General features: G+C 36.5%; 1 protein-coding gene across 7 annotated transcripts in view; it reads left to right on the forward strand.

Annotated features, from left to right (window-relative positions):
* LOC112464982 (protein rhomboid-like) overlaps window positions 1-17,861 on the forward strand; it is a 194,447-nt gene that overhangs the window by 103,732 nt on the left and 72,854 nt on the right. The window contains exon 1 of one of the 7 annotated variants that reach the window (XM_025032311.1): window positions 13,775-13,951. The exons of the other annotated variants lie outside the window; for them this stretch is intronic. Within the exon in view, the coding sequence (XP_024888079.1) occupies window positions 13,939-13,951 (13 nt within the window). The 5' untranslated portion in view covers window positions 13,775-13,938. Of the gene's footprint in view, window positions 1-13,774; window positions 13,952-17,861 lie in introns of those variants that run through there. 7 annotated transcript variants of the gene reach the window in all.

The raw sequence follows: 17,861 nt of genomic DNA on the forward strand, positions 1-17,861 counted from the left end.
GTGCGATATAGCGAATAGGTTGACTCGCCTCCTCGAATAGAGGGAGTCTCGCCTGCGAACGAATTATTTACGGAAAGGGATGGCGTACGTTGTTCGCGATGGTAATACATATATCGTTGATATTCGTGTAAGTAAAGTTTATTATCGTTTATTGCAACAGCTAAGATTGAGATAGTATCACAGTTTAGAGAGAAAACAGCGTCTTCATTAACTTCTTAATCTTGTCTATTTACTTTGCTCGTATACGTTAGTGCGAGACTTAATATCATCTCTGCGCAAAATTTCGATTTTCCTTCACGCTCAATTCAGAGTCAGTTCGGAGTTATCTTCGCGACGCAACTCCGCTCAACACATCCCCCGAGGAAAATTCGGGTCGGAATTCCATAAGGAATATACAACCTCGTCATTCAAGGAGCGGCGGCAGCAGCATCCCCTAAATCTACCGTGGGAAATTGCAATTTGCGCAGCGTGAGCGTTATCGCGTTATGATCTCTCTGAATGCTGTAACAGCTGCTTTCCGGCGTATCCGGCGAAATCGAAAACGTTATCGGGGAGAAATTCGTTATCGTTGCCGTCGCCGTAAGAGACATTCTCGCCTCCCTGGCGTCGTTATATCCGCGATTCGCGTCGTTACAACGAGAAAATCAAGCAAACGGCGGTTTCCGCGGGCTCGGCGTCAAAACGAAGATAGAGAGAGAGATAAAGACAGAGACGAGAGAGAGGGAGAGAGAGAGGGAGAGCAGGAAATTCGGGGACGACGTTCCCGTAGGAGCAGTCGGCGCCAGTCAGACAAACTTGTCCAAACCGGAATAACCGACCCTTAAGAACCGTCGAGGCGACGGGGATTACCTGCGGGAGAGGGAGGAAGGGGTTTCCGCCGGGAAGAAGGGCTTCCTCATTGTTTCCGCGTGATTCCCAAGGAATCTCTCGAATTTCCTCGCTCCTATACGAGAACGTCACAAAATTAGAACGCCGATGCCGAATTCGGAACGGTGGCGCGATGGTTCTTTTAGTTGTCTTCTGTCTTCCGAAGTGGAAACTCGAATTTTACTCGAAAATTTCATCTGAAAATTTCGAGTCTAAACAGCTTCTTTGTTTGTAATTCCTGTTTCGCATTAGATGGAAAAACAAGGTGGTAGATAAACCGACAATGTGAGAAAGTAATGAGGCGCGTTTCACCGATGAAGTATTCATGATGACGCGATTATGAAGAACAGATTTTTTTATGAGAATTTTTTTATTATTTATTGAATCAGAATATTATTAAAAAAAGGATTAAGTATATAATTTATTTTCTCGATTAAATTATTAATATCTATGCTATATATAATTACACATTTAATAAAACAAACTATTTTACCTTGAAAGTCAAGGATGCTATCATCGGTTTGTTTGTGGAAACATCTCTCTTTGTTCCGACGGAGAGAGACTCGACGTTCATCTTTTCCATCTCATTTTTTCTCCTCACTTGCGAGTCAAATAATCAGAGATAAAAAATCCTCGACCACAAATATTATCGCGTTCTTCAACGCGGGGCTTTCTTTTCCGCTCTTCCAGCTTTATCGCGCACTCCTTTCTTTTCCTCCATTTTCCATGCTTTATTTCGCTGCAACTTGACCTCCACCCGACGGTTGCAATGCCGGAAACGTAAATATTTATACCAGCGGGTCGCAGTTTCGCGTTATACTGCATCATTTCTGACACGCGCGCCGACCACATAAATCCAACGAATTGATTTTCTATGGGTTCATATGCGATGAAAATGGAACGCGAAGAAAAGAAGAAAAAAAAAAGAATGTCCCCTTTACATTCTTCAAGAAATGAATCCTTTCGTCGGAGCAGTGTGCATTACATTTTTAAGAATCGTTAGCAGAACGTGTGTACCAATATTTCCCTTATATTTTCCATATAGAAGTGTATAAACTTATATTTTATAACTTGTTCCATAAAAATAAACTTTTGTGAAAATAATAGCGAATACGAACTTAATGGAACTTTGCTAATTAATGATATGTTTTAAAGAACGAAAATTGAGATCCAAAATCTGTGTATATAACTCGGGAATATATCTTATCGCACATGACACATACGTCTGTTGTAGTTTCGTTGTAGGCGAGAGGAACGAGTATTTCTCCTGACATTGTATTTTCAGATTTAGAAGGTGATTATATGTGCATTATAAGTTAAAGCAAGTTTGGAAACAAGCTTGCTTTAACTTGCACTAAATTATGTCGTCCGTCGGCTTAGGGTATTATACATCTGACTGCAACGAAACACTGATTTATTTCCCTTATTTTTCAAATAAGGGACATTAAATAAAATTTTAGTAAATATATGCTATTTAATATGGTATTTCCATGACATAACACAAGTTTTTTAATGAAATGGTAGAACGTCCTTTTCTCTCTCTCTCTTAGCGCCTCATTTTCAGACACTTGACACCCTTAGCAAGTCCACAAGCCAAGGCGAACTCTTTCCAACTCTGGTTTCGAGTGTCAGCAACCATCATAATCCCGCTCCCTTACCTGCGATTCCCTTTTCATCCTATCTCGTCGGCTCTCGTCATCCGAGAGTAGGACGGGATATTCGCCCGTCGGCAGAGAACTAATCCGGCTTCATCGAAGTCCTTCGATATGAGAGGTGGCGAGGAGTGATCCTCCTTTTAAGTTAACGCCTTCGAAAAAGAGCGATAGAGGGATCGTGGGTTCCGCGACTGCTTTCTCGTCTCAATCTCGTGATTGCCTCTCGAGTCTACGTCGAAAAGTTCCGTTTTAACTATCGGGATCTTCAAATTCTGATTAAAGAATTTGTCGGTTTACTCACTTTTTCGATATTGCGTTCCACCGTAGAACAGTTTACGTTAATAAATTTATATCACTTACGATTAGCTAAAGTATAAAATTAAGATGATTTATATCAGCTTTTTAAAATTTATGATATTATATTAATATCATAACACTCTAAGAAATATGGGTGTGAATTTAACACCAATGGTGTGAATCGTAACACCCATACCGGTGTGTATATAATTCTCACCGTGATGGGGTGAAATCAACACTGTCTGCTTGGTGTGGAAAATTCACATTGTTGCGGTGTGAATTTCCTCACAGAAGACGGTGTGAATCTTGACACTACTGGCGGTGTGATTTTTTCATGAAATATGGTGTTACTAGAAGCACTGCAATATGCTGTATTTTATAATGTGCACGCATTATTGATATTAAAATCGCAAATATAATATATATATATATATATATATATATTATTTATTTATATAATATGCGATTTTATTATCAACAATGCGTAATACACATTATGTCAGAATTATAATAAAAATATATAATAGGAGTAATAATTTGCATAAACAGAAATATTATTTAAATGGTTTATTGCAAAAAAATAGCTTAGCTAAAAGTTATCTATTAATAAGCATATTGTCGGGCTGATATATCCTCTTCGATAATACACTGATTATTACAAACACTTGAATAATTCGACGAAAAAGAAGTCCTATACACTTTCCCGTATATAACGATGACGCGAATACGAACTAATAACCTGGTACACGATACACGATAACCTAAACGTGTAGTCGCGTGTCGCCTCGTCACACCGCACGTTGTGAAAACAAAACAATATAGCATCAAAGTTTGACATCGCGTTTTCGGTGTGAAAGATTCTCAACAATTTCGGTGTTAAAATTCACACCGAATTGTTTAACTACATGGGTGTGGTGAAATTTCACACCGATATTTTTTAGAGTGTAAAGTATAAGAACAATAAAAGGTTTTATTTTACTAATACATTCAACTGATCGTGCTTGTGAGATGAAAAAATTTTTGTAAAATTAATAATCCGTTTAGATATGCATTTACGTTTAAAAGCTTTCTCTTCTATTTGCAAATGTAATTTTTAAAAAGCTAAAAGGTTTGCGTATACTTTTTATCGTTACTTTTTTCATTATTTATTAATGCGTAGAGGATTTGCGAGTAGAATTATTTGATTTATTCGAATAATTAAATTTGGGAATGCGGGAATTTTACATATATTTTGGATTTAAAGTTTGTAAAACCATGATTGAGTGAAAAGATATTCTTTGGCTTCTTCGTGTCATACGAGTACAACGAGGTAGGATATTCTCTTGTTGAGAGGAGTTTAATCACGCTTCATCGGAGTTTCTCGACGTCAAGAATGGCTCTTTTGAAGTTAGCACCTCTGTTGAAGGAGATGATGAGACGTAATTTACGCCATGTTGGATCGTTGACCTGGTGTTTGTTGATATCTTTCAAATTTGTTTCAAAAAAGTTTAATTTTTTTTATTAATAATATTAAATTTTCATTTGACTTCAAAGACGAGATTTAAGAATTAAGAGATTTTCATATTTCTTTCTTCATTAGAATGATCATAAATTCTATTGTTATGAAAATCAATTTAACTTTATCGTTTCAAGGATGTGCATTTTTTTTGGAATGAGCACTTTTATAAAGTAAGGAAAAGTCTTGTTACTTTCGTTTCCTAACTATATATCTAATTATGATATCTGAGTTTATCCTTGATTCTTCTGTGAAATTGAATGTGACGTAAGCGTTATAAGAAACAAAGATTTCTGAGAGAGAAAATAATGAGACAATTCAAAGTTGTTCGAATGAAATCCTTTTTAAAAGTTGTTCTATCGTTCATCATATTTCGTTTTAGTTCAGCGTAACTTCTCTTCTGTTTATTCATTATTCCATAATAACGTCGATGTAGTATTAATTCGAAGTGTTTGTATTTACGAAGATAAACAAGAAACAAGAAACTATTTTGCATGTTTTGAAAGAAGAAAATATTTTATACGTTTTTTAAATTAAATATTTGCGATTTTCAAGTTTTTTAATAATTATCAATCTTGTATCATTAGCTATTAAATTGAAGTAAACTTAAGTAACTTACAACTTCCATAATTTATCAATAATATTTTCAAATACTTACGTAATTTACATAATTTTCTTCTAATTGAATTAAAGTGAGGACTGTGAAAAAAGAAACTTTGATTTATTTCATCTTGTAAAATACTTGAACCAGTTACAGCTTCCTTATCATTGAGTTGTTGTTGTATCTAACAATAAGTATATTTTCCGTTTTGTATACATAGAATAACTTTAAATTAATTTCTTGGATGCAAAATTTATTTTACGTGCTCTTTTCGACCACTGCAATTTCTGATGGAATAATTTGATTACATATATGTATACATATATGTAAATGCCGTCTCACATTTTTCCAAAAATAGTCGAAATATTTCTTTGTTGCGTAAAAGAATTCCGCTCGTTTGCTAAAGAAATTTGCTAACGGAGACTAAAAATTCATAAGCAAGGCCAATTTCGCCGAAATTTCTTCATCAACGGAGAATTCTTTTCTCAGGATTGCCGCAGCGACCACGCGTTCATATTTCCTTTGAAGCATTCATTAGATCAAGAAGGTGCAGTGTGTCTTCGTCAGGAATCTAATCTGGCTTCCGGGAAGTGCTGCTGCGGCCTCCTTTTGAAGTTAGCTCTTGCGTGGAGAAATTCAGAGAGCAAAAACTGAATAGAAGCTCTCTCTCAGCTTCTGGCGCACGCGATTTCTTTATTGCGAGAATCATCAGTTGTTTCTGTGGAATTCGGGAGACTTTAAAGCAGAAGCTTTCTTGATTATTCTTATTTTCTTGCGAGAGCAGGAAGCAAGAGTCTGATTGAAAATTAATTTGTTTTTTCAAGAAATATAAGTTATCGCGAGGCTTTTTCCTTTTTTAAGAAGAAATGTATTTACAATCTCACTTTACGAGATGTTAAAACATTTTCTGGAATCTTTCTTTTTGTAGATTTTAAAATATTATACTTTTATTTATTGATCTATTTATTTTCATCGAAAACGCGCGCAATTCTTTTACGTCGACCCCGTTTTTCCTTCCTCGAATTTGTTATTGTCAGGTCAAGGATTCGTGAATCCTTTTAACGACATGCCCGGGATAAGAATGCTCTTGGAAGAATGCCAATCTCGAGTCTCTCGAATCAGGAAGACGAGTAAGTCAGTCTCGTACCGCGGGATACAGAGTTTAAAAAAAACGGACTCACTTGCCGCCGGGCTTCCACAGCCAATACGAAGCCTCATGCCAAAAGGAAATCGTTTTTCCGTTTTATCTCGTTGCCTCAAAGAACATTATGAAAAGCACACAGTCGCAAGAAAATCCTGGATTGGCCCGCAGAGTAATGCTGATAACGAAATTGTATACATTCGCAAAAAGAAATTTAACGAGATACGTAATAGGTATACCTGGAGATTAAACTAAGTTCGAGACAAATTAACATACGTACGGTTTATCAGCATTGTGTAAATTTCAAACATATTTAATTTTGACTGAAATTATTTGGCACCTACTGTACGTGTTTTTAAACAGTAAAATTTCTTAGCTAGTTTATCACTTGATACTTGTTAACATGAAAATTAAAGACTGCAGCAATGCAAAGATCTTAAGTGTCACACAGAAGTATTGAAATATCTAATACTGTAATATTTCTGTTTCAATTATGTGCGCGATCGGTTGGAGAAACACCGATCAAGCACCAGTACATATTTTATTACTGTGGTAACGTAGCGGTTACATTCAAGGCCAAAGCTTCCATAACAGCGCGCGCTGTTCATCGTGTACGAGTTTCTCCTGGAGCATCGCCAGCGTTCGATTTTCGAGAGATTTACCCGACGATTTCTAGCAGTTCCCGGTGGGAACGAGCTCTACGAAAAAAAAGAGAAAAAAAATAAAAGAGAAGGATAAAAAAAGGTGGGGAAGAGGCGCGCTCGACGGCGGAAATTCGTGGCCAATGCGGCCGTTCCTCCTGCCAACGGAAAATCCGTCCTGCCCGTGCGATCAGAAAATCCCGGGACGTTATCGACTAAAGGTATCAAATGAGCCGAAAACGTGACGAGAACATTGTCACCGCTCGTATCCCGGTATCTTCGATAGCTTTGCTTTTATGGCGGAGGAAATCTCGCCTCTGGAGATCGTCCGACACGAAGAAATCTTGACACGGCGGGGACACGCGTAAAAAAAAAAAAACTGTAGATATCGTCGGTTTGCGACAACTTTTTTATAACTCGTTCTACGATTTCTCGATGTTTGCGGAACGGATTATTTGCGATTTGTTATTGAACGAATACATACCATGCACTTTGCTCTCTTCTACTTAAGCAAAATTTCATTCGTAAGCTTGCATTTAAGGAGAATAAAATTATTTTCGAGCATTTAATTGTTCAATACTTGTTAAGCGGGATTCTTTTAATTTTAAGCAACGGAGAGAGAAATCTTTGGCAAATTTTTGGATCAATGTAGGACACATTTGCACATGAACGTTGCTAAATTATTTAATCGAAAATTACGATGATTGACAAAGAATAGTACATGAGAAAAAGTTCTGCTTCTCAAGAAATTAAAGTTATTTTATCCGTACAAAATAAGGATATAACTTGAAGATAATAACAACAATTCTATCAACGATTAAGGAAGTTGTAATTGGTTCTATGTAGTTTTACAAGACAAGAAAAAGTTAAAATAAGTCTAAAGTTATAATAAGTTATATGTAGAAAGTTATATACTCTGGTAATGTGGTACAGTTTTAATTTTAGAGATATTAAATGATTAATATTATTATAGTGTAATATTCCCAGTATTGATTACGATAGCCTTTAATCGCCAATTGCATAGCAGATGCGCTATTTGTTATTAATTGTATCGCAAGGCGAGCGCACAGGTGTATCTTTTTATAGCCACTAATTTAAACAGTCGTGGCAGCTTATCGGTAGCTCTCGCGGTAGATCCCTTAGCACCGGCGCACGTGCACCATGCCTCATTCTCAGTTGATGGCCTCATCGAAACTATCTATCTTGGAAATTGCCGAACCTTAGTAATCTAAAGCGCCGAAGGCTGCCTCGACTAAGGTTTGAGAAATAGGAACGCTTTACTCGAGATAGGCTTTCTCGTGTTTGTATAGGCGAACATCGACGACAGTAAGAATCAACTTTAATCCACATTTTTATGGAACGTACGTGATATCAAGATTAATCCCAAGTTTATATAATGCGCGAGTATTAGGGAAATATTGAAAATTACACATACAAACATACAACAAAATAGAACGTATTGAAAAACGTATTTTTATGTTGTATGTGGCTATATAAGGGTCTTATATAAATATGAGGAAGATTTATGTCTCTTCAACTGTTGGACAACCAATATTTTATTAAGCAAACTTAATATAAATGTCAATATTTCACAATTGTTGGAATTCATTGCGCGAAGAATGATTATTTGTGTCTTTAAAGTTATTATTACTTTAATGTCGTTCTTCTTTTTTTTGTTCCCGGAGCTCGTGTGTAATAAAGAAAAGTTGTTCCGCGCAAGGTACACATAAAAGAAAAATGTCGGCTGTCAGTAGTACTGCCAGTAATGCCGGGCGCACATACCACTGCTCGCGCTACAAAGTATATGGTAATCCCAGATGCTGGGAAGATTGTCGTAGGAAAGCGTCTGGTATCTTTTGCCAGGCGCATGGAGATGACTGCAATATATTAGCGTAACGTCCGTGAGAATTTTCTACGATCTCGCTACGTTACTGCACTTACCTTCCACCTTTTTAGTTGTACGTCTGATAATGTTTTCGCACATATATAACCGCGGTTGCTCGGACGGTGTTTTGCAATATATTTCTAAATTTGAGCACACAAATTGTTCAACGTCACGAACAATCGGCTGTTTTCGCATCACGAAGAATCGCGTACCGTCACGAAAGTTAATTGATACGTCGTGCAGTCTAGACTTCTTTAATCACATTTTATAATGTGTAAACATAAACAGAAACTATTATCTTTCGTTCCTCCCTTATATCAAAAAGATCTAATATTATTATTTTATTTTAATTCAAACATTTTTAACAGTTTAGAAGCCGGTTTCACCATCTCCGATCACACAGTTTAATCAGCCAATTATTCCATTGGAACTGACCAATCGCATTTGTCGTTAAGCAGATTGGCCATCAATCATGGTTGGCACTTAATCTGTCGATTACATTAATCGGAGATGGTGAAACCGACCCTATGGATATCAAAACGTGCAATAATAGAAATTATTACCATCCGCATTTTTGTGTAAAAAAATTAAAAGACAATGATAAGAACCGAGAAAAGATTTAACAATTATAAAATCGTAAACTTTTATATTTGACATTTTGATTAAAATTTACGAGATGACATTACTCGCCTAATTTAACTAACATTGATCCAATCAAACTTGGTAATTTTGTTTTTCAGAAAGTTCTTTCTTGTATATTAACGCGTCGTTTTTCGTTTCGCGTTTCTTTCTGTCGCGTGATTATCCGGCTCTGTTGCTCTCTCTCTAATCTCTTTAGTCCGCGACATTCTTTCAGCAGCGCGAATCCACGTTATTCACCCGCGTTTGGTTTCTGACTACCTCATTCTGTCGACGGATTAGCTACTTTCTTGCGCACGTTTGCAAACATACACGCAGGCGTATGCGCGATATTGGCCACCCGTACGTAATGCAGTATGCAAATTCCGGAGGCAACCAGCCTCCCATCTCTTCCATCCCCCAGTCTCGTTTTCCCGCCGCGCTCACGTTTCTTCCGCGTTATTAACTCAGCCTAGTCGAGGTCCGCGACCCAGTTTTTGTAACGTCGAACAAAGGAGCCCGCGAGGTTATTAAGATGCCGACACTTCGGTGCTCCGGCAACTTTTGATGCACCCACACGCCTCTATGCGCCTACATCACCGAAGTTACTCACCTCGGCGCATAAGCTTCCCGATCTCAACAGCGCGGGACAGTTCATCCTCTGTTCACACGCCGCGCTCTCGAGCAACATTTCACTCGCCATACTCCTTTCCGATAGTTAACGGTTGTTTACATATAATTAATTACAGTTTCTTTGCAATTAGAAAAGATGTACTTTACGATGGAACATACTTATTATGTTTAAGTACTTTTTTTTCTTCATTTTCGTCGTCTTTGTATCTCGCAGTCCTTTATCATCTCCTTTCATCTTCTTAGACGTATCCGTACTCTCTTTACTAATTTTAATTACCTTACACCTTTATATATTTTGAGAGATTTTGCTCTCGAGCTTCCCTTTGATTTTGCGAGCTGTCGTTTCTTTGTCTCTGCCCTTTGTTCGCCGTCGGTAGTTTTTCCTTTTTTTCTTTTTCTCTCTCGATGATAAATCGTATTATCCCCGTTCGTCCACCGTAAGTCGGAAAATACGTTTCTAAGAGATGCGCGGATATGAAATCTTCACTCCAAGATTTCCGCTCCCGAGGATTTCTCTTTGAAGTTGTAAGAAGTGATTCTTATGCCAGGCGCTTGAATTTTAATAATAAATCATACTTCAACGATTCTTGAAATTCCGTACGTATTCCATCCAGATAAATATGTATTTTAACGTTTCACTGCAATCTTTATTGATAATAAAATTTCAACTTTCGCCGATTATTTATATTTATTATCCAATAAATAACATCATTTGCTATGATTTCAGGATTTCAGTTAAATTATAGATGTCAATTTCTCTTAATTTACGATTATTTTCAAACATTTTATCGAAAATTCTCTAAATACAACTTTAATTTGATTTTCGGAGAATTAAGAATTTCTTTTTCTTTTTAGATAAAATGCTGGTTCTCTCTTCCTTATGCTAGGACGAAAGAGCCAGCATTGTATCTGATACCTTTACGATTCTCCCGTATAACAAAGCCGCACGAGAGTCGTACACACAAAAGTCACCCGTAGACTTGGCCGCACTTGTTCCGCTCCTTTGTGTCTATTTCGTTCTATTCTTTTTCGAGTTCTTTCCTTTTGAGCGATGCTTGTCTATCACGACTTCGACGATTCCACTCGTTCCACGCTTCCTGTCATTCAGAGTAACAAATAACCATTGTAGTTCCTAACTCATCTCGACGGAGAGATATACAGGAATAGCATGTGTTATAAAGATTCTGATAAATAAAGAATAGTTTTAATTTACTAAAGCGCTCAATTTTGCATTTAATTTCATATTTATGTATATAAGTTTTTCTTTATTTTTTTTACACTGTAGTTTAGTTAAAATTATATTTTTATTTTAATTTGACATTCAGATTGTTTGTTTTTTGTTTGCTTATTGGCGTGTTTTATTTTAATTTTATTTATTATGTTTTCTCTACTAATTTGTCTTACAAATAAGTCTCGTACATATTTATTATTAACAATATTTTATTCATTACAATATGCTACAATTAAAAGACTACATATAATCCAGTCTTTTTAATTTATTTCTCGCATCATTTCTGCCAGGCTTCTCAGTTTATTTTTAACTTCTACCATTTTACATGGCTCTACTATTTTCTTTATTTTCATAGTATTTTTTCAATCTCGTTTAATCTATGTACTACATGCATGTATGTCGCGCATTTCCCTGCAAAAGACAATATTGAGGATCCTTACCAACAACAGATATGCCATATTGTATCAGTTTACATGCATTTTTCACTTCTCTATTTTTTCTTTCTTCCCACTTGCATTCTTAAGAAAACAGGATAATATAAGGAGACATTTCAAATATTTTCCTTGGTTTCGTCGAGCCTCGCCAACAGTATACTTTATGTAAAAGTACTTAAATGTAAAAGTAAATGCGAAATTGAGAAACCGAATTTCTGATGCAAACAAATTTGTTTTAACGCAAGTGATTCAATTAGCGTGTCATACATTTCCGCATCATCGCGTGTATTCCACTCAAATTGATTTGTTCCTCAAGTGTTAATTTTTCGATTAAGCAAGTCATTAAATTGTATTTCGATTAACTCGATATTTTTTTTTGCTTCTTTAACTCGTATTCCTATATTGCAAGGGGCGACAACGGAAATCCTCGTTTCGGAACTCAATACTTTTTTCTTCCTCTTTTCTCACAACCCTCTCACGTCATAAAGCCAAGAGAAAATCCTTCAGTTTCTCACACAACCGTAACCCGGGCCCACATGTTCGTGCTTTCTTCCAGTTTATTCTTCGCATCTTCTTCTTTGATTGTCATGTCACCTCCTTATCTCTCGCTCGTTTCTCGTGCGACCCTCCACTGTTCCTTATTATCGTAAAAGACCCAGTATCTCGAACTACTGTGGAATGCTTTTGTTTTTATTGTGAAAATTGCAATTGATCGTGTCACAAACATCTTCGATAAATCTTGAACGGGGCACAAGGAAAGCGTAAGCTACTAGATTGTGCGTTTTAATATACATTCTAAAGAAATAATCTCTTTTATTAATAATATTTTTGCGTGAATGATGTAATAAGGTGTTTAAAAATAAGAGTTCAAGTTATTTTTAATAATTTTGATGCAAAAAAAATATTCACAAGAATACATTATAATTATATAAAATATTTAATAATTAAAAAGATCTCGCTCGTCTCTGTCTCAAACAATGGGAAAAAACAAGGACTAATAAACGAGCAAATAATAAATGTCAATTTTAAAAGTTTATTTCAAACTCAATAATACATATTACGTCAGGACGTTTCGAACTACACAGAGTCTTCTTCAGCCGGCAAACGATGTTAATTAAATAATTAAATATAAGTTACATAATAAATTAAAGATAATATATACTAAAAAATTGGAACCGAGGATTCGTATCGATAGCAAATAACAAAGTCAGAGTCACATCGAACATGAGAGCAGTAAACTATTAAATGTAAACGATGTATATATGTCTATGGGTGAAAATACTTAATATTATAATTATACAATATGTTGTATTAAATAAAATAAATTATTAACTTATTTTTATGTAGAAAAGAGATAATGTTTTATAGAATATTTATTAACCAGAAGTAAATTCTCAAACATTTAACGAAGTTCTCGGTAATCAATTTTTCATTCGCTTCTCTTCGCGTTTGGTTAGTTATCTTATAATATTTTCTAAGTTAGTTACCTTTATATATATATAATAATAATTTCTAAGTACATATCTTCTCTGAGTTAGCTGTCTTTTAATATTTTTTAAAACTTCCTCGCTTGCATTTAATCCACCGTGCTTATCTCCACCGAGCCTAATTTCATTTTTTATACCTTTCCCCGTGGCAAACACCGTTAAACGGCGCACCGCTCTTTACTCCAGTGGTTTCATTTCTCCCGCATTTGTCGACTCTCTCGATCCGCTTTACCCCACCGCGTCTTGGATTGTTGACCCACCTTCGGGCGATTCTTATCGAGAGGAAAATAAACGAGCCACTTCATTCGTGATTTTGCGGCAAAGATTTTATTGGCGTTGCGGTTTAAACCGATATTTCCGTGCTATCCTTTCGAGGATATAAAAGTTATGTATTTTCTTATAATATTTACCTCTATTAGTATTGCTGCCTTACGTGTATTCAAAGCTTTCTCTATGGCTCGATGGTTATTGCTCCAAAATTATTAAACATATCGTTACCTTGTAGATTATAATTACCAGCACGATTATTTGCCCATTATTGTGAGCATACTTTTAAGAATTAAACAAGATTTGTATAATACTTGAAAAGAAAAAAATATTTTTACTTACCTATTTAAATATACACGAGTCGGATATTGTTACCATTACTAATCAACGTTTTATTTCTTTTTCAGGTAAGTGAATCACGGGATATTAATCGCAGACATCGTCGTCGAGTTTCATCGAGCTTCTTAACTCTCAAGTCTCTTCTGCACTATAGTTTTGGCGTGCACCGTCTACTAATCCGCGTGCACGAAGGTCAACAATCTGTGAAGAGAGCTTGCGCCATCCATGAATCCTTTATAATACCTCCGATAAATTTCCGCGGAAAGTTGTAGCGAATCTCAGCCAGCAGGATGACTATCAAATAATCCTCTTTAGAAGATTATCGACTTCGATATCTCCGGAATTCGATGCGGAAGATTCGTACGTATTACAGGTTTACGACTCTTTTCCGAGGGACATAACTCGTTTCCTTTATTATGATCGCAACTAAATTCTGATATTCAGCGAAAGCCAATGTATAAACTTTCGCTATATCTTTGATTTATTTCATGTGTAAACATATGTATGGCGGAAATATCTTTTGTTGGTGTATATTTTTTTTAAGTATTATTACGCGTGCGCGAAAAAGTCCATTTTTTATTTTTATATTTTCTACTTTTACTTTTATATCAGATTATTATAACTTAAACTTTTCAGTTTTACTATTTTAGAACTGTCAAGGATATTTAGAGAGATTAATAAATTTTAAACGCAAGAAATTAAAAAATCAGACGAGCCAATAAACCAAACTTATAAATAATTTATATACATATATATTTTAATAAAATGGATTATATATGTATATATATCTTTTATATTTATATATAATTTATAAATTGATCAGTTTAAAATTCTTATTGCGTAATTTAACGTGTAAATTATTCTACGAATTTATGGAGCATAAAGTTTACAGTATCAAAGCAATATTTGTCAAGCGGGAAGATATAAAGTTTATTGGAACCGCGTGTACACACAAACCGTAATTACAAGTAGCTAATTCGCTACGAAGTACGCGTATTTACCGTAATGGAGTGTTAAATGTTTCAATTACGCGAGTCCGTCACGCGTTAATATATTGCAGCAATGTAGTTTGTGTTATCATTTTATGCGATACCATATCACTTTATCGTTATAAATGTACTTTACATTTCGTCAACGAACATGACAAGCAGTTAATTATAATAACAAAAGAAAATATTAGGATCACATATAATAATATTCATGTTATCAAAAGTGGATAATCAAACAGATATGAAAGGTCTAACAATTGAATAGGATAATGCGTAATATTTTATAGAGGTTATAAATTATAATTTTTTTACTTAAAAAAATATCTGATATAAAACTGATTTAGATTATTGCAGTAATTTCTTTTCTTGCGCTGCAGGGAAAGATTATAAAGAAGAAAAAACAAAAATTTTATTTTTATGCCAAAATAATTCTGCATAAATAAAAAGATAATAGGAGTTACAATGCTTAAAATGCGTGAATAATATTATTCTCGATTTATGCGACTATTTCGCCCAACGGTCCAAATTAGGAACAGCCTTCGCGTCCGTTCGCAATCGGGATTACGCTTCTGCATCCATTAATCTTTCAGTTGTTATTGTGCTATGCGATCAATAACAGTATTACTGTCATCTTCGAGTTATTGTCTATAATGCGAAACCACTTTCGTGATAAGAAGAGCTCGACATTATCTCGAGACTGATGAGTCTTCTTTATAGGAACGGCGATGCACGAACGTGCCCCCCCGGTAGCCCCGTATTGCACGAGTTTTTTGCGCGCTGGCAACGCGCGCAGCGAGATTATGGCAGCGAGGTCTTGCGATTTATTTCCGATACGCGCGTCTCGTCCTGCGCTCCTTCTCCACTCGCGTCTCGTTTATTCGTCTATCCGACACTTCCGACAGTTTCGCTTCTCGTTTCGTTTTTCCTCATCCTTCTCTCATCGCGCGGGGCGTTCGCTCTCACGTTTCTTCTTTTTTTTTCTTTCACGAGGTATTCGTCTCCCCCTCTCTCAGAGTCAAGAGGGTTTTAGAAGTGCGCCGCGTTAAAGGTGGCTGCGATCTATTGGCGCCATCCGTCAGATCGACAACGTACGACTTCCGGCGACAAGATTCGGGCTGGCGCTCCTGAGATCGTCTGGAGTGACTGGAAACCGAAATGGATTTTCTCGGGGATATCCGGTGCATCTTGTATCCGAAATAATATAAATGGTCGCGACGAAGCGCCCGCCTCTTCGCGAAATTATTCCGTTTCCACCGTTCTCGTGAACTCATAATACTCCAGAGAATTCGAATTGATGGTCGGTATAATTGAATACATAAATATATCGTGCACACACAACACAAATTCTTCGAAAATAGAAATTCCTAGTTCAATTTTAATGAACTTACTTATTATTCTACATTGCGTTTCGTCTACTTCGCAGTTTAGTACTCGCGACAATTGTGTTTGAAAGAGTTTTAAGTAATTAATTTTAAGAATAATTTCTCTATAGAATGATGAGAGAAAGAAAGGGATAGAGAGGAGAAGAATAAAACGAATATATGCGCGTGTAAAGATAAAAGTGTGCCGCTTTTACTTAATTACAAAAGCGTGAAAGAAAACGATTTATCGAACGAGGCAGCTTCTTATTTATCTTTAGTCGAGTAGTAAATCACAGCGCACTTTTATTCATCCAGACTTTATTATAAATTCAGGAGTTAACTGGCTCTACCGGACGCCGGACTTTCTTGAATTCTATTACTTTTTAAACGTCGAGCTTTTATCTTCGGTAAAGCGGACTACGTAAAGATTTATTCCCGTACTTAAAGCTTAATCCCTTCTGGCTTGAATCTCGTTTCCGATTGTCACATTGCTGCCACGGACAAAGATATATTATATGCTTCTTTCGAGCGATCATTTAATATGCGTATTGTATACTTTTTATATTATTTACGATTATTAGCTAATTAAATAATAATCGTAAGTCGTTAATAATTTGATAAATTCATTACTAACGAGTAGAACAAGAATATTATTGAACACATTTTTGTATTGTTTGAAAAATTGACGTCTCTATCTCTGAGATATTCACGAGAAAAGTGCGCGTGTATACATACAAGATATAAATTGTATCATCAAATGTCCTTTCATGACTCGTTTCAGTAACTGCATGCGCATGGCGTACGTTGACCCGTGAAATGCACGTGCGCACATACGCATTTCGTATATGTATATACCTTTGTAAAAGCAAGTTGTGTACTCGCGCGCGAGCGAGAGAGAGAGAGAGAGAGAGAGAGATAGCGAGATGGATGCGGGTGGAGCGCACGCGTTTACATACGCCAGCGATGTGTAAACGGCTTAAGCTATTACATCGGCTGCGGCCAGTCGGCACGTACATCAGTTAATTCGCCTGTATCGCGGTATATGATCCTAGAGTTTACACAGCTCTCTAGCTCCGCCCGCCCGCGTAACTTACGTTCATGCACGTAAGTGCGTAAACGTCGCGGTCGGCACCTGGTTGCACGCACCAGGCCATCACCCCTCCCGCACGCGCCCGCGAGTGAATGCGAGATAATTATTATTATGAAGCACTTCCCGTGTCCCGAGTATTGCTTAAAGGGGATCTCGCGGCGGAGCGTGTGTACGGGCCCGATTGAATTATCTCAAACGCCGGCGCGCACCCTCGATGTTTGCGTTTCGCGATCGTTCGTTTCTGTCGGATCGCGCGAGTTTAATCATACATAATAATTGTTGCGAATTTCGCTGTCTTCCGTAAGGCGGTTGGGTTGCAGGATGAAACTCATGCGAGATTGAAGCGTGATTAGAACTCGCGTAACGGCAAGGAATAGTGAGGAAAAAATGAGATGCGACTTCTCGAGCAACGGAAGGATGGATTACGAGAAGTTCATCTTCCGACACTTTTCCGTATCTACTTCTCTGGATTTTAAATTTGAAAACATTTATATCGTAAGAATGGAATTTAGGATTATGTTGCATATACCCGTGTAGGTATATTTCCTTCTTATTTGATCATAAATTTTCGATAGTTTCATACATACGTACATATGAAATAAACAACATCGTTCAATAATCAAGAGACACGGTAGTGTCTCGCGCCAAGTACACGCGGAGCAAGACCGACCGTGACTCGTTTACGCGACGCGACGAGTTGCGAGGACCCGAGATTTTAAGTCTCAATAAATGACTGAACGGATCGAGTTCAGACTAATCTCAATCGATAGCTTGGGGTCGAATTATATGACAAAAGTGTTTTTATTTTTCCTGTACGTACCCTACGAGCG

This window comes from Temnothorax curvispinosus, unplaced genomic scaffold (assembly GCF_003070985.1).
Source record: "Temnothorax curvispinosus isolate PA1 unplaced genomic scaffold, ASM307098v1 QBEX01014781.1, whole genome shotgun sequence".
In the NCBI taxonomy this organism is placed as follows: Eukaryota; Metazoa; Arthropoda; class Insecta; order Hymenoptera; family Formicidae; genus Temnothorax; species Temnothorax curvispinosus.